Genomic DNA, 14,278 nt, shown 5'->3' on the forward strand with positions numbered 1-14,278 from the left:
TTGCCTCACATCTGCAATCCACTGCTCCCAGCTGTATTGTCTATTCCACGCTGCAGGAGGGGTTGCAGCTGGGCCTGTGAGTGAGTGAGATGGTCTTCAGCTGAACACATGCACACCACGAGGATCCTCTAAATGAGGGATGGGCAGAAGGTAGATCTCCAGATGCTTAGGACTTCAACTCCCAGAAGCCGCTGCCAGCATGGCCAAGGGTCAGGAATGGTGGGAGTTGAAGTTCAAAACATCTGGAAGTCTACTTTCTGCCCACCCACCCCTGGTTGCTCTGAATTATTTGCTCCTTCCTTTGTCCTGGGCTTGGCATTATCGAACCTCCCCCTCTCACAGTTGCAGACAGCAGCAGCATCCTTGGGAGCCAATCAGAGCTGCCTCTTCCGCCCTCTTCATTAAGTTCAGCTTGCCTTCTACTAGTAGCTTCTCTCCTGTGTTCAGAGAGCCCTGCATTAGTCAGGGTGAGTTCTGGGACGCTGCACCCAAAGAGGCAGGAAGAAGAGAGAAGGAGCTGGCACAGGAGCCCACCGCCTCGTGCCCACTCCACACATGTGTGACGGAGAAGGCAGAAGGGGAGACTGTTGTCTGCATGCTGTGGGGTAAGTGAGGGGGACTCTGTTCCGGCTGAACAACGTGTAGGACAAAAGATCCCCTCCCCCCCCCCAAAGATGGGATCGACTCAGAGAAAGCCCACTGGCACAAAAGATGTGCTTATCCAGTCAGGCTACAAACCTTACCTCCGACAGCAGCAGCAGCACTAAGCATAAAGGTACCAGAAACTGTCAGGAGCAGCTTCACAGTCTTTTCTATCCTTCCAGATCCAGCTTAAGAGACCTGAAGTGGAAGGGGGATTGTATCCTGCCCCACACATTTGGCAGCAGGCTGCATTTCTGCCAAGGCTCCCCCTGTCCTGCACCACCTTGGCTAAGAAGAGACTGTGGCCATCCCAGGGGCATCTGTGGCTGCTGCTGCTGAAGCCTCTCCCTGCCACTTTCCCCCTTTAGTGGCAGAGAAGTGACTGAGACTTTCCCAGGCACCTCGCTTAGAAGGACAGACTGCCCAGCTCTGGGACCGCTGCCTCCACTTCCACCCCAGAATGGATGCTGCGCCTTTGCCTTCAGAGGCCTGGTCCAGCTGGACCACAGAGCCCACCGGGCTCTGGCCAAGCGACCTGGGCAGCACCCAGCCCAGCACCAGTGCCCTCCAGGTTGGAATGCAACGGTGGATCTTGAACAGCAGCGAACAGGAGGACACCTCGCCCCCATTTCTGACGGATGCATGGCTTGTGCCTGTCTTTTATGCCCTCGTCATGCTGCTTGGTCTGGTGGGGAACTCACTGGTCATCTATGTCATCAGCAAGCACCGCCAGATGCGCACTGCCACCAACTTCTACATTGGTGAGTGAGCCACCCCATACCTACCTGCTCACCTGTGTTCTAGGCTTGCTCCATAATCACCGGGGGCTTTGACAGTTAGCACATCTCCTCCTAGGGAATGACTGGGAATGATGGGAGTTGCAGTCCAACACATCTGGAGGGCTGGTCTGTGGGTATCAGATCAGAAGGCCGATTCCTTCTAGGGCCCATCTGCATGAGCCATTTACTCCAGTGCTGCTGCGATGGGAGGACTTTCGGGACATACGATGCAGTCGCTGCTTTGCAGCCACACTGCAGTTTTCAAGGAGAAAATGCTGCCACAACTTGTAGCCCCCCATCATAACTTCCATCCTGGACTCCCAACTATGTAAGATTGTGTCCATCAGGGCTGTTAACTGATTCTTTTATATCCCTAGCATTCATGGCCATGTCCCACAGTTCATGCCAGTTGTTTGTAACATAAACATGGAAACAATGGTGATGAAAACTAACATGACAGTGGATTTGCCAAGCATGCCTGTAATGTTTCATTTCTATGTAAGTGTTTCATTCTGCACATGGTTTGATGCATTTGTATCACTTGTCTGTGCAGTGCAGTAAGTAAAGTGTTTTCTAATAGCAGTTCATCATCTCTAAGATTTGGCTTGAATGCATTTTCTATTTCCAGAGACAGCGGGTTAACCCCCCCCCCCCCAATTCTGAGCAAATTTACAGACCTGTAGCCTCTGGCTTGCTCAGTCTCTGGGATCTAATTTGTGCTGATGCCCTCCAGTGCTGATCTGTTATTACAGAGAGAGAATTGTACTCTCCTGTATGTTCTTCAGTGTCTGTCAGATGAAAATAAGCACACTTGTTTCCTCTTTAGAAGAATTGTGAAATTATTATTGACAAAATGTACATTTGTCTACCAACTAGAAGGTACCACAGATTGGTACTTTACTCAATGCCTTTATTTCGGTAGGTATCATACATATTTGGTCCCCAAATATTACAATGCTCAGAATGTCACAGCACTGGCATATATTATTAATGTTGTTAGATTTGGTACCACATGAACAGTATAATCCTATACATAACTGTTCAGGAGAGAGGCCACTGAGTTCAGTGGAGCTTACTTCCAGGTAAGTGGGTAGGCTGCAGTTCTATGCACACTTACCTGGGAGTCAGCCCCATTGAATTCAGTGGAACTTACTTCCACACAAACATATATAAGACTACTCTGCTTAAAAAAAGCAAGTATTTTACCTATTAAATAGGTGCTGGTGGAAGGGAGGCTCCAACACTAGATACAAATTCAGCACACGACTGCGACAGGTGCACAGTGCTCTGTCTTGCAGGTACTGCCTGCATAAAATGGGACACCCTCACTGAAACATTATGGATGGTGGTCCGTAACATTGTTCAGGAGGCAGCAACTAAATCCATCCCAAAGAAAAAGAAATGCCAGAAAGTAAAGTGGCTGTCTGATGAGGCTTTACAAGTAGCTGAGGAAAGAAGGGAAGCGAAAAGCAAGGGAGAAAGGGGAACATATAACCAACTGAATGCAGAGTTCCAGAGAATAGCAAGGAGAGACAAGAAGGCCTTCTTAAATGAACAATGCAAAGAAATCGAGGAAAACAATAGAATGGGAAAGACTAGAAATCTTTTCAAGAAAATTGGAGATCTCAAGGGAACGTTTTGTGCAAAGACGGGCATGATAAAGGACAAGGAAGGCAGGGACCTAACAGAAGCAGATGAGATCAAGAAGAGGTGGAAAGAATACACAGAAGAACTATACAGGAAAGATCTGAATGTCCCTGATAGCCATGATAGTGCGATCACTAAACTTGAGCCGGATATCCTAGAGAGTGAAGTCAAGTGGGCCTTAGGAAGCATTACTAACAACAAAGCTAGCGGAGATGACAGTATTCCAGCTGAGCTCTTTGAAATCCTAAAAGATGATGCTATTAAAGTGCTGCACTCAATATGCCAACAAATTTGGAACACTCAACAGTGGCCACAAGACTGGAAAGGGTCAGTTTACATTCCAATTCCAAAGAAGGGCAATGCCAAAGAGTGTTCAAACTACCGTACAACTGCGCTCATTTCACATGCCAGCAAGGTGATGCTCAAAATCCTACAAGCTACGCTTCAGCAGTATGTGAAGCGAGAACTACCGGAAGTACAAGCTGGGTTTCGAAGAGGCAGAGGAACTAGAGATCAAATCGCCAACATTCGCTGGATCATGGAGAAAGCAAGAGAATTCCAGAAAATGTCTATTTCTGCTTCACTGAATACGCTAAAGCCTTTGATTGTGTGGATCACAACAAACTGTGGCAGATTCTTAAAGAGATGGGAGTACCAGACCACCTTACCTGTCTCCTGAGAAACCTGTACGAGGGTCAAGAAGCAACAGTAAGAACCAGACGTGGAACAACCGATTGGTTCAAAATTGGGAAAGGAGTACAACAAAGCTGCATATTGTTGCCCTGCTTATTTAACTTATATGTAGGGATGGATGAAAGGGACTTACCTGGTCCCGCAGCTTGCTTTGCGGTGGGGGGGAGGCGCTTCGGTTCTCCCCCCGAAGTTCAGGCGAGGGGGGGGAGGCACCCTGCCTCGCCCGGCCGAAATTCAGGCCGGGGGGGAGGTGCCCCATCCCTCGCCGCCGAAATTCAGGCCGGGGAGGAGCACCCCGTCTACCTGGCCGCGAAAAAAAAAAGTAAAGTAAAAAAACCAACAACACACCCGTGATAGGCTACGTAACGATTTACGTAGCCTATCACGGCTAGATTTCCAAAGTCAGCCGTGATAGGCTACGTAAATCGTCACATAGCCTATCACGGGTGACTTTGGGGAAAAAAAGCGCGTATGCAAATGGCGGCGCCCATGGGGCGCCGCCATTTGCATTCCTTAGTTTGGCACGTCTAGTCTACGTAAAGATTTACGTAGACTACGGTGAAAATAAGGGAACGCTATTTGCCTATCACGGGTGTGTGTGTGTGTTTTTTTTACTTTCCTTTTTTATTTTGCAATGGTGGCGGCGGCAGCCGGTCAGAAGACCGGCCGCCGCCACCACCCCTGCCGAAACGCCGCCAAACCGCCACCGGGACCCGCTGCCGGGAGGGACATTCGCAGGAGGTAAGTCCCATCCCGGGGGGGGCGGGGGGGTGGAGAGCTGCGCGCCCCTTTTTCCCAGGGCCCGCAGCTGACAGAGATTCCTCCCACCCACATTCCTAGATTAGAAAGCAGTCCAGGGAGTGACCCAGCACCGATAGCAGACTGGTTGGATGCACGGCGCAGACGCAGAGAGTGGCGCCAAATGGAGAGCGCGGAAAGGAGGCGTAGCGCCCGGTTGGCGCTCAAAGAACGGTTGCGCCCAGAGGATCCAAGGGAAAAGGGGAGGGATTCTCCCTAGTCCTTATATTCAGGGGTCTGCCAGTAATTGCTTTTCAAACGGGGACCAACTGTTCCAACTTAGGGCATAGGGATGCTGCTGCTCAGATCTAGTTGCTACCTGTAGAGTTGTAAGTTGTAAAAGAAGAATAAAGCTTTGAAAAGAATCCCTTTGTCTGCGTCTGGACTTGGCTACTAGATTAGACTGAGAGAGCCCTCCAAGGAGACCTTGACAAAATGTGTGTCTAGCAGCTATGTCTCCCCAGCTCCATTTTCACTCTAGTGTAGGTGCAGGTGGCCCAAGGCAGATCATAAAAGTCCCCTATGCCCATGCTGGGGTCCCAATCCAGACTAAAAAAAAGAGAAGAGAACCAAAAAGACATTGTTGCTAGACACACATTTAAAATAATATTTATTTTGGCTCATTGTTTCCTGCCAGGAGATCTGTGTGCATTCCATTAATGAGGAGAACCTTAAGGCTTGACTCGGGGAGCCTAGGTGATAGCATCAGCCAGAGCAAAGCAGCTTTACAGTAAGTCTCATGCTGACCTCAACTCTGTGTCTTTTGCAGCAAACCTGGCTACCACTGACATTATATTCCTAGTCTGCTGCGTACCCTTCACTGCCACACTCTACCCCCTGCCCAGCTGGGTGTTTGGGGACTTCATGTGCAAATTTGTCAACTATTTGCAGCAGGTGAGCTTGAGTGGAGTACAAGGAGATGTGATGTGATGTGATGTGTGTGGTGGGTGAGTGTCTACGTGAGCAGCTTATTGGTTCATATAGACTTCAGTTCCTTCACCAGTTGCCCTTGTCTCCTCAATAGGTGACAGTACAGGCTACGTGCATCACTCTTATGGCTATGAGTGTGGACCGCTGCTATGCTACACTGTACCCACTGCAGTCGTTGCATTATCGAACTCCCCAGGTAGCCATGGGTGTCAGCTTTGCTATCTGGATTGGTGAGTAGGACCAGCAAAATCTATAAGCACAGAGCTATAGGAAAGCAGGCAGCTGATATTAGCTTTATTTCCAGACAAACCTAAATCTTGATATATCCAGCCTGATCTTCCTGGGATTAGTTTCACAACCTAACATCTTGTCAAATTTCAACTTCTGTATAGAGTCTTTGGTTGATTGGTTGGTTGGTTGATTGATTGGAGTCATATATGTATCCCACCTTGCAAGATACAAACCCTTCCAAGTTCCAGAAGGGTAGGCATGTTAGTCTGTTGCACCAAGACAGCAAAGAGTCTTAACAAATTCTAGCATGCTCTTTTGGTCTGTTTGGGGGTCCTCCCCCCTTAGAGTTTTTTTACTCAGTAGTTTTTGTACTTCTCCAAACATTGCTGCTTTCTTCCTCTTGTGCATCGATGGTGCTGTTTTGGCTACATAATCGACAACACTCAACATGTGAACATTGGAAATAGATGGAATGACGATCACAAAGTGTAAGGATGAGGCCTAGTTGTTTATTGCTATTTGGCTTTCTCTTGAGCTTAGGGTCTCATCTTCATTTATTTCAGCATCATAAGTATAAATGCTAACAATCCAATTATACTAGCTAACAAGCCTTCTCTGCATCCATTCTTATCAAAGCTACTGTTTCCTTTTCTGAGAGGCAGAGACAGATGCTTGAACATGGGCAAAGTCTAATCTGACTTGCAAACATTGGTAAACACTGAAATTAATAAGACCTAAGTTAGTTGTGACTAACTCAGGTTTCATTCATTTCAATGGGTTTACTCTACATAGGACTAACATTGGATACTACCCACTGAGTTAACATGAAATAGCTCAGAGGTCAGGTAGGTTGTAAACATGAATCAAGCTTTATATGAAAGTGAATATAACACATATTTTAACCTTAATGTATTCTATGGGATATAGGTAACAATCAATTTAAAGTCATGAGGTAAAAATATTAAGCAGGCTGTTCAGACCACAAGAGTCTTACAAAGCTCAGGAAGGCACATTTCAAACAAATTGAAAAGATGCATTAAGCAGGAATGCAAAGGTGTCTGGCTGAGCATCTCTACTATCCATGACAGCATTACCTCACGGGGCTCTGACGTCTGTGTCTTTGACCCCCCAGGTTCCTTCATTCTCTCATTACCCATGGCCGTGTACCATCGCACTGAGGTTGGCTACTGGTATGGCTTGCGCACCTACTGCATTGAAGCCTTCATCAGCAAGAGCCAGGAGCGCAGCTTCATTCTATACACTTTCCTAGCTGTCTATCTGTTGCCCCTGCTCACTATCTGCCTCTGCTATTCTATCATGCTCAAGCACATTGGGCACCCCATGGTGGAGCCCATGGACCATGACTACCAGGTAAGGCGGTGGACAGAAATGGAAGGGTCACTCTGTTTCTCCCATTTTTGGGCCCTTGCAACCCCAGCAGCCCACCTGTATATATTTCAGGCAATGTTTCAATTCAGGTAATCTAAAGAACATCCAGGAACTCTATGTCACTCCCAAAAGTGCCTGGCAAAGTATCAAGCACCTGTTCTCCACAAGTTGCCTAGACATTGAATCGGCAATGTGTGGAACATAGGAATTCTTGTGTTAAAAGTCATGTTCTGTGCCAAACTAAGTGTCATTTAGGTTTGCCTTTTTGTAAGAAATAATGCTAAAATTAACCATGTTGTATCTCTGAAGAATTCTGACTAGATTGTTTGTGGTTCATAAAGGCACTCCAATTCATGCATTCGTATTTGATGGTTCAGTTTTAATTACAAATACATTCTTATTTATGAACAACAGACTAATATTTAATGTTTAATGACACATAATACAGAGGATTTGTTTAATTTTTCTTGTCTTTTATTTTTTTAGTGCACATTGCCTAATGCACAGAGTTCCTAGGAAAAATATACAATGTCTAGGGAAAGCATATAATGGGTTTTCATGTGTTCTCATATTTCCTAAGCCTTGCCTATAGAATTCCTAGGACTTGTATATAATGCCTATGTTCATAATATAATATCACTTTTATTTGGTCTTCTTTACCTGACACCATTCAAAATGGATTGAATTCCTAGGTGTTCTTTAGAAAAACTGTTTTCTGTCCTTTCCCTAAAACATATATAGGTTCTGCAGAATAAATTAGGCAAGTAACCATGTGAAAAAAAAAGAGGAAAGGTTCCTTCTGTGCAAGCACCAGGTCATTACTGACCCCTAGAGGGACGCCTGCTTTCGCTGGCGTTTTCATGGCAGACTATGGACATGTGAAAACAATCGTTTATTTTGCATTCTTTATTCTGGCAGACTATAACCATGTGAAAAGAATTGTTTATTTTGCATTCTTTATTCTGTTTCCAAAAATTAGTTTTTTAAAGAATTAATTCATACGTATCTATCTATTCAGTGACCTCCCTCCATACACTGATGAACTCTTCTCCAAAGCCATAAGCTCTAAAAAGAAGATGAAAACTGAGGTTATCAGGATGCCACCTTTTTCACTAGATACACAGATTTTGTGATTGAATAGCAATTGCTTTCCTCATGAACCCAAACATGTTACTCTAGCCTACTAGATCCTCTTCCCTGCCTAGGCAGGAAACAGATCTTGCTGCCATATAGCCACACCACACTTTACTCTGGATGGACCATCCATGTTTTTTCTGTTCAGTCCCAGCAGGTGCAACATCTGTCCGAACGCTCAGCTGCCATGCGGGCCAAGATTTCCAAGATGGTTGTGGTGATTGTGCTGCTGTTCGCCATTTGCTGGGGTCCTATCCAGTTCTATTTGCTCTTTCAGGGCTTCTATCTCCACTTCCAGGCCAACTATGAGACCTATAAGATCAAGACATGGGCCAACTGCATGTCCTATGCCAACTCTTCTCTCAACCCCATTGTCTATGCTTTCATGGGAGACAGTTTCCGCAAGTCCTTCAAGAAGGCCTTCCCTTTCCTGTTTCGCCAGCGTGTGCGGGGCAATGGCGTGCACTCAGGCTCCCACAATGCAGAAATGAAATTTGTCACTGAAGAGACCTAACTTGTCCATGACCTGGCTTCTGTGATGCAGCATTCTGTTTGGTATGGTGTCTGAGGACATTGAGATGAATAAAACAAGATGGCCACTAATCCATCAAGGGCCTTGCAGAGAGTGAATGGTGGTTATTTCTATACAGCCTACAAGGCCAGAACATTAAGGATTCTAGTTCAGATACATTCAGCAATGATGAGGATAGGAACTCCATATTACTGATTGCAGATTTTAGTTTTAACTTGAATTTTTCAGGAGCTTCACCTGAAGTGCTTTACCTCAAGAATGGCAGATACAGGCCTGTCCATTTGTGTTTGTGGACTGCATACTTCAAGGGTGCAGAATTTCTTTCAGTCTGAGGACCAAACTCAATTTCAGAGAAGCTCTCAGGGACCACATTACAGTGGTGGGAGGGGGTGAGGGCAAAGGTGGTATATCTAGCAGCTACATCTTGTTTTCATTTTATACTTTAGACTAGGTGCAGGGGTCTCAATGCAGATTGGGACCCTAGTGTCCTAAACTTCTAAGATCCAGATTGGGGGCCCCTGCACCTACTCTAGAGTAAAATGGGGGGAAGCTGTAGCTTCCTGGTACGGATTTAAAGTAATGTCTGTTTTGGTCCCCAGTGACATTGCATCCTGTAGCCAAATATTAGATTTAGGGTGGACAACTTCAGGCAGTCTGGGGGCCATTTTCCAGCCCCTGGACTCCCCCAAGGGCCACGTTCCTGCCACCACATCACCTGCAGCAGCAAAAAAAAAAATAAAATGGTGGTTTGCCCCCCAAATTTGGTGGCGAAACACTATAGAGACTCAAAAGGGCCACATTTAAGTTGAAAACAAGCCAGATTTGGTGCGTTTGCTCTCTGTAGTGGTTTTGCTGCAGAATTTTGGGGGCAAACTGCTGATTTTTTAGCCACTGCATTGCTGAATTTCAGCAGTGTGGGGGCAGCAGCAGGGGTGGCGTGGGCTGCCCATATGGCACAAAATGCTCCCGTCTTGTCATCCTGATCAGAGAGTGCAGGCAGGTTGAGGTGAGAGTAGTAGGCACAATTTGGATCACACAGAGTTCTGAAGAACTGCATATTCAACATGCTACAGCTCCGTCTTCTGCATCATTCTGTGTTCTCAAGGGCCACCTACTGGTAGATGTTTTAGGCTGTAATCCTAGGCATGACTATGTGGGAATGTAGCTGGACTTTTGAGGGATTGTGCTGTTCCTGTCCAATTATTGTGCTGTTCCTGTCCCAGTCTAAAGACAGCAGCTCGAGAAGAGAAACTGTTTTTAAGCAGATACAATTTCAGTCTTGTAGAGGTAGATAGTCAGTCTGTAAGGACAGGCTGCCTATCGCTCCTGCATTGTCACTGTTTTTGCAAGTGCAATGTCTTGTGCTGCTTGTACGGAAATGGATTTTTGCAGACTTGCAGGACTCCATTTACCATTTTATGTATGCGTGTGTATGTTTGCACAGAAGGCAGAACAGTGATCTGCTTTTGCTTTCCATGCATGTAAGAGGATGAGTGGATTGGAGCCAAAATATTACCTTTACAAGAGGAGGGGTTCTCAAACTCTGTCACACTACACTCCCCACCCCCCAGTCTAATGGTTTTAAGCTCTCCATACATATGGTGAAAGGATGAGCTGAGTGACAAAGGCAAATTAAACTAATTGTTCCATTACACCTCAGTACTAGCAATCACCCATGGAAAATCACTGGGTTGCATAGATACGAGGCTTTCCTTTTTGGTGGACAGGAATTTCTTAACCTGTCTTGGATATTTCCTTAACACCTTGGTTTCCCTCCCAGTCCCAGTATTAATTAAGTCTTTGAACAAATATTAAGTGCAGTATGCAGAGCTCTCATACAGCAGACCTGAGCTGCTGAATTATCCATGGGTCAGGCTTTAGCCCTGAGCACCCTTGCTTGGAGTAAGGTCCACTGAATTCAATGGTGTTTGTTTACTTACAAGTAAACATGCATGGAACTGGGGCTGCACTAGCACAGACAGAAAAAGGGATTATGTGTACAGAAAATTAGGAATCTGCACCCTTGGCTATGCTGGTTGCCAAGGCCCTCATTTCCCTTAGCTAACGTGCCTTGCGTCTTCCATACAGTGGTGTAGTGGTAAATTTTGAAGTCCAGGTGCCCATCATTACAGTCCCCATACCTATATCCCCAAGGAAAGTCCAAAATTGCAGAAAGCCGTGTTGGTCTATAGCTTTATATCTATGTGCGTCTACGCGTGCGCGCGCGCGCACACACACATGAAGGTGAGCTTGCCTTAATAGACTTAGAAGTATTAAAGTAAGTTTTGCATTTGATTAGTCTATGTTAGTTTTTAGTTCAGGTGGCTTTCACATTAATTTTGGTATGTGTGCCAAAGTGGCTCAAACTTGAAAAGAGTGAAGAGCACGGCTCTAACTTATCAGGAATGTAGAAGCAGTAGTAAAATGTGGAATGGAAGGGTGGGGGGAGAGAGAAATGTGGACGCATGTTTCTCAACTAAAGTAATACAGCTGTCTCAAGGGGGCCCCTTTAAGATCATTATGTTCAGGGTCTGAAACTACCTAGCTGCACCCCTGGGCATATATAAGTGCAGTCACTTCTACATGAATGGAAATTGCTGAAGTCAACCAGCAGAATCAGGATTGAAAAGGTGTCTCTGGGAGTTCCCCTGCCAATGGATGTTCAAATGCCTTCTGAGTAGTAGCTGCTGGGGAGCAACAGAAGGCATGCACAGGACCAGGCTGCACATCATCATGGTCCCCACCAGGCTGCACATCATCATGATCCCCATCATGATCCCCCCCACACACTCCTTTTCTCCAAGGAGCTCAAGTTTTCCTTTCCATGTTATCCTCTCAACAACCCCACGAGGTAGTTAGGCTGAGATACTGTGACTGGCCCAAAGTCACCCAATGAGCTTCCTGGCCAAGTAGGGGTTCGAACCTGGGTCTCCCCAGCCCTAGTCAGACATTCTAGCCACTGCACTGGTTCTCAGACATTTTCAAAGCTCATGCAATTGCCTCCCTCTTGCATGCCATGTCCGCTGTGAAGATGGCAAACTGCACTATTCCTACACACATCTCTGAGCAGAGACCCAGCTCTGACAACAGGGTAGCATGATGCTACCATTCAGGCAGTGCTGGGTGAGGGCAGAGTTCTTCCTCCTCCTTCAAACCGCATGTGCTTATAATTCATGACGAGCACCTATATGTCTGGCTGTTAGGAGGTGTACAAAAGGACCCATGACAAATACTCTTAATATATCTACAGCGTCTCTCCTCTCCCATTTCATCTTGATCACATTTAAGAGCAAGAACAAACCCTGATGTGAATCTTGGACCTTCTATTGGAGTCTCTCCCCGTACTGAACCCTGAAATGGCACCCTTGGTGATTTCACAGTATGCCTTTCGCTAAACTGCCTACCAGTACCACTCGGAGAGGGCAGGTGAGCTACCATTAGCAAACATGACTGCTGGCTTCTGCAGTTTCCAAGGCAACAAGAGGTGGACAAGGTTCAGGAACAATGCCTCTCTCATTCCTTGATGACAGGGAAGCAAGACCAGGAACCCTGGGGGTGCCAATGGAGAGGCAGGTACTTGAGCGCAAGAGTGTCAGTGGCTAACAGGCTAAGAGTGCAGGCAGCACCTTCACTGAAGAGAATAGTCCCTAGCTTTAGTCCTAGTATGATGCAAGTGAAGGCAAGAGACATTTTGTGAAGGCAGCAATTCAGTGGTGATGTTCATGAAAACACCGAAAATAATCCAGGGAGCTGGGGGTGCAACCTAGTGTAATAGAGAGGAACATGGGTCCTGAGATATGCTGGGGGCAAATGGGCTTTGACAAACACATTTGGGATGGATTGCTAGCTTGTGGACCAAGAGAAACTCTCCTGAGGGAGAACAAGGAAGGATGATGGATCAGACTTGTGCCTCTGTTGTAATTTTTTAACTACTTCTGCTCTCACTTCCTTAATACCGTGTAAATCATTATGCAACATGAAGTTATTGCTTTGGAAACTTTTAGCACACACATTGAACAGTTGTTCCCAAGTATGCTACATAAGTTCTGTCATGTGAGTATGTGAAATCACTTCCCCAAGTGGTGGGACAGTCCAAGGGCAGCGAGGTTAGTTCACTTTGAATAAGAGAACACTAGAGACTTATGTCTTTAATATGTATTTTATTTCAGTTTCTAGTGGGACGTTGCAGTGTGGACAGTTCCTGTTCAAGGTTACAGCCTACCATGTCCTCTTCCTGGATACTCCATTCCACCCCCACTTCTCTGGTTCCCCCCCCCAACAGAAAATCAGCATTCTTTGGCTACTGAGCATGCAAAGTCCTCATTGGATTTTGGTTTTGGTGTGTCCCCTCCCCCCGTAGGTTTCTTCCTCAAATATTTTTTGTACTTCTGCAAATCTTCCCCTGAGCATGCTGATACTTCCTCCTTGTTTCTTAATGGCCCCATTTTGGCTAGAATCCTGTTGTCACTCTGCAGCTTACTTTGCTATTAGAAAGAGTGATACAAACAGAGCCTTTTTGGAAGCACATAAGGCATCTCTACATGAGGATTTATTGTGTTCTCATGACTGGTCACTCTTGGAAGTTTGCGGGTCCTCTACACAACATCGTCAACCTCCCAGGCCTCTCTCATGCTTTACAACCTTTATCCCGTTTTTTTAAATATCGGAGAAAGTCCAACATTTTTTCTAGAACCGCAATGAAGTGCTGCAACAACTGTGTGTACTTCTGCAAATCTGCTATACCCCAGCACTATCTAGTGGCTATATAATGCAATATGTAGCACTTGCATAGAAAGACATACACACACACACCCAGCATGTGCAAGCATGTGTAAAGAAACCGATCTTAATCCCGCAAAGAATTTGAAACAGATGCCCCAGTAAATGTGCGGGATAAAAACCTGGTGTACAGAAGCTCATGGTCACCCCTTCAGCAGGCAGCATATCCCCAGAGAGCAACATAGGCTGCTCTCCCCATGAAGGTTGTATCCCAAGTCTGAGTTAACTCCATTGACAAACTCTCACTTTCTCTATCCTTGGGTGCACATAGGACCCAAGTAGTCATGATTATCTACATTGTCACTATGGGAAAGGTTGTGTTTTTCTGTTGTAGGGCTCTAGTTCTACATAATCCCACCCTCACTCCTCAGATGACACATGTTAACTAGCTGTGAATCCAGTACTGATTTTCATCCCTCCCTGCCACCATCTTTCAGACAGGCTTTTGGCTTTAACAGAAATACTCCAGGCACCCAGCACATTTATCTGGTTAAATGTTTATGTGGATGCCAATCCTTTGAAAAACATTTTTATTTTTTACTTGAAACATTATTCTGGGGGATGGGCTTTTGTAATGGTTTCAGCCTATCACAAGATCAGTCAATCAGCACTCTGCATAGCTAACTGGGGAGGGAAGAGGTTTATGGCTTTCTGATTTTCACAAAGGCGAGCCAATCAGTATTCTGCACAACCAAATTCTGCTGGAAACAAAAAGAACCAATTG

The 14,278-nt window shown here is 45.9% G+C and overlaps 1 protein-coding gene across 2 annotated transcripts; it reads left to right on the forward strand.

The window, feature by feature from the left end:
* The first annotated feature begins 439 nt into the window (after nt 1-439).
* LOC146354233 (G-protein coupled receptor 54-like) lies at nt 440-8,869 on the forward strand. 2 transcript variants are annotated; one of them, XM_084838453.1, is made up of 5 exons: nt 440-1,403; nt 5,329-5,453; nt 5,584-5,719; nt 6,853-7,091; nt 8,392-8,869. In XM_084838453.1, the coding sequence occupies exons 1-5, from the start codon at nt 1,103-1,105 to the stop codon at nt 8,755-8,757; spliced, it is 1,167 nt and encodes a 388-aa protein (XP_084694579.1). In that variant the 5' UTR covers nt 440-1,102; the 3' UTR covers nt 8,758-8,869. The 2 variants fall into 2 exon arrangements, with proteins under 2 accessions (XP_084694579.1, XP_084694580.1); XM_084838454.1 differs by having other exon boundaries at nt 1,103-1,403; nt 8,398-8,757.
* The last annotated feature ends 5,409 nt before the right edge of the window (nt 8,870-14,278 follow it).

The sequence above is a fragment of the Heloderma suspectum genome, chromosome 2 (assembly GCF_057233095.1).
Source record: "Heloderma suspectum isolate Gila_16-S chromosome 2, 16-S_ref, whole genome shotgun sequence".
Classification (NCBI taxonomy): domain Eukaryota; kingdom Metazoa; phylum Chordata; class Lepidosauria; order Squamata; family Helodermatidae; genus Heloderma; species Heloderma suspectum.